Here is a 1,035-nt window from a genome sequence, read left to right as displayed (position 1 = left end):
GGGGGGGAGGCAGGCAGCAGCCCCAGGGGAGCCTGCTTCACCTTGGACACGGATGCTGAACTTGCAGCTGGCTCGGTTGTAGGCCTGGTCATGGGCGGTGTAGCGGATCACGTGCTCTCCTTCAGGGAATTCAGAGCCGGGCTCCGGGCCCCGCAGCATCACCCTGCAGTCAGTGGACAGGTTTCTCCATCAGGTTGCTAGGAGGGGAGCACCCAGCGAGGCCACTACCCCTTGCCTTCCACCCTCACCTCTTGATGATGCCATCAGCGGAGTCCTTCACGCGAGGCGGGGCCCAGGAGACAGTGGCTGTCAGTTTGCCTGGCTCGGCTATCCGCTCCCGGGAGTCTGGGCAACGGATCTTGGGAGGCTCTAGATCTGCCCATGGGGAGGATAGGGGGTTGAGGAACCTGCAGGTGCTGGGGCTGGGCTATGTGAGCCAGCCCCCAGTGCTCAGCCACCCTAGGGATGCTGCACACAGACTAGGCACTCCAGGACCTGCTGTGATGCCAGCATTGAGTCCCCTGATTCTGGACAGACATGCCCTGCACCAGCCTGTGTTTTGGGGCTAATGACACGTTGGGTAGCAGCAGGGACAGAGGTCCCAGGGCCGGGAGGGGCAAGAGCTGGCACCTGGTCAGGCATATAGGGGTGATGCCTGCAGGCACCCCAGAGATGGAGGGTGGCCCGCCCATGCATGCCCCAGCAGTGTGAGGCTGGGAGGACAGCAGGGTGAGAATTTACCTACACAGATTGGCTCACTCCCACTCCAGCGTCCGTCCTCCATGCAAATGCGGCTCCGCTCACCCTCCAGCTGGTAGCCAGGCAGGCAGGTGTAGTCACAGCGGGAGTCCATCTGCGTGCCAGCTGAGCAGATGTAGGAGCCCCGCAGCACTGCTGGCAGCACGTGGCACCGGATTTCTGGGGCAGAGAGAGCAAAGAGGGGAGGGAAACAGGAGGGATGCATAGGTGCCCATCAGGATGCCAGCGAGCCAATGGCCGGGTGCACTCACGTCGGCAATACGCCATCCCAGACCC

The 1,035-nt window shown here is 62.9% G+C and overlaps 1 protein-coding gene across 1 annotated transcript in view; it reads right to left on the bottom strand.

Annotated features, from left to right (window-relative positions):
• The window catches only part of SRPX2 (sushi-repeat containing protein, X-linked 2), a 4,380-nt gene that overhangs the window by 1,132 nt on the left and 2,213 nt on the right, over positions 1-1,035 (bottom strand). The window contains exons 4-7 of the mRNA XM_010187091.1: positions 1,011-1,026; positions 742-918; positions 249-375; positions 37-163 (exon numbers count right to left, since the gene is read on the bottom strand). Of these exons, the coding sequence (XP_010185393.1) occupies positions 37-163; positions 249-375; positions 742-918; positions 1,011-1,026 (447 nt within the window). The remainder of the gene's footprint in view (positions 1-36; positions 164-248; positions 376-741; positions 919-1,010; positions 1,027-1,035) is intronic.

The sequence above is a fragment of the Mesitornis unicolor genome, unplaced genomic scaffold (assembly GCF_000695765.1).
Source record: "Mesitornis unicolor isolate BGI_N332 unplaced genomic scaffold, ASM69576v1 scaffold41286, whole genome shotgun sequence".
NCBI lineage: Eukaryota > Metazoa > Chordata > Aves > Mesitornithiformes > Mesitornithidae > Mesitornis > Mesitornis unicolor.
Note: the sequence above shows the minus strand (reverse complement) of the source record. Positions and strands in the feature narration are given on the sequence as shown.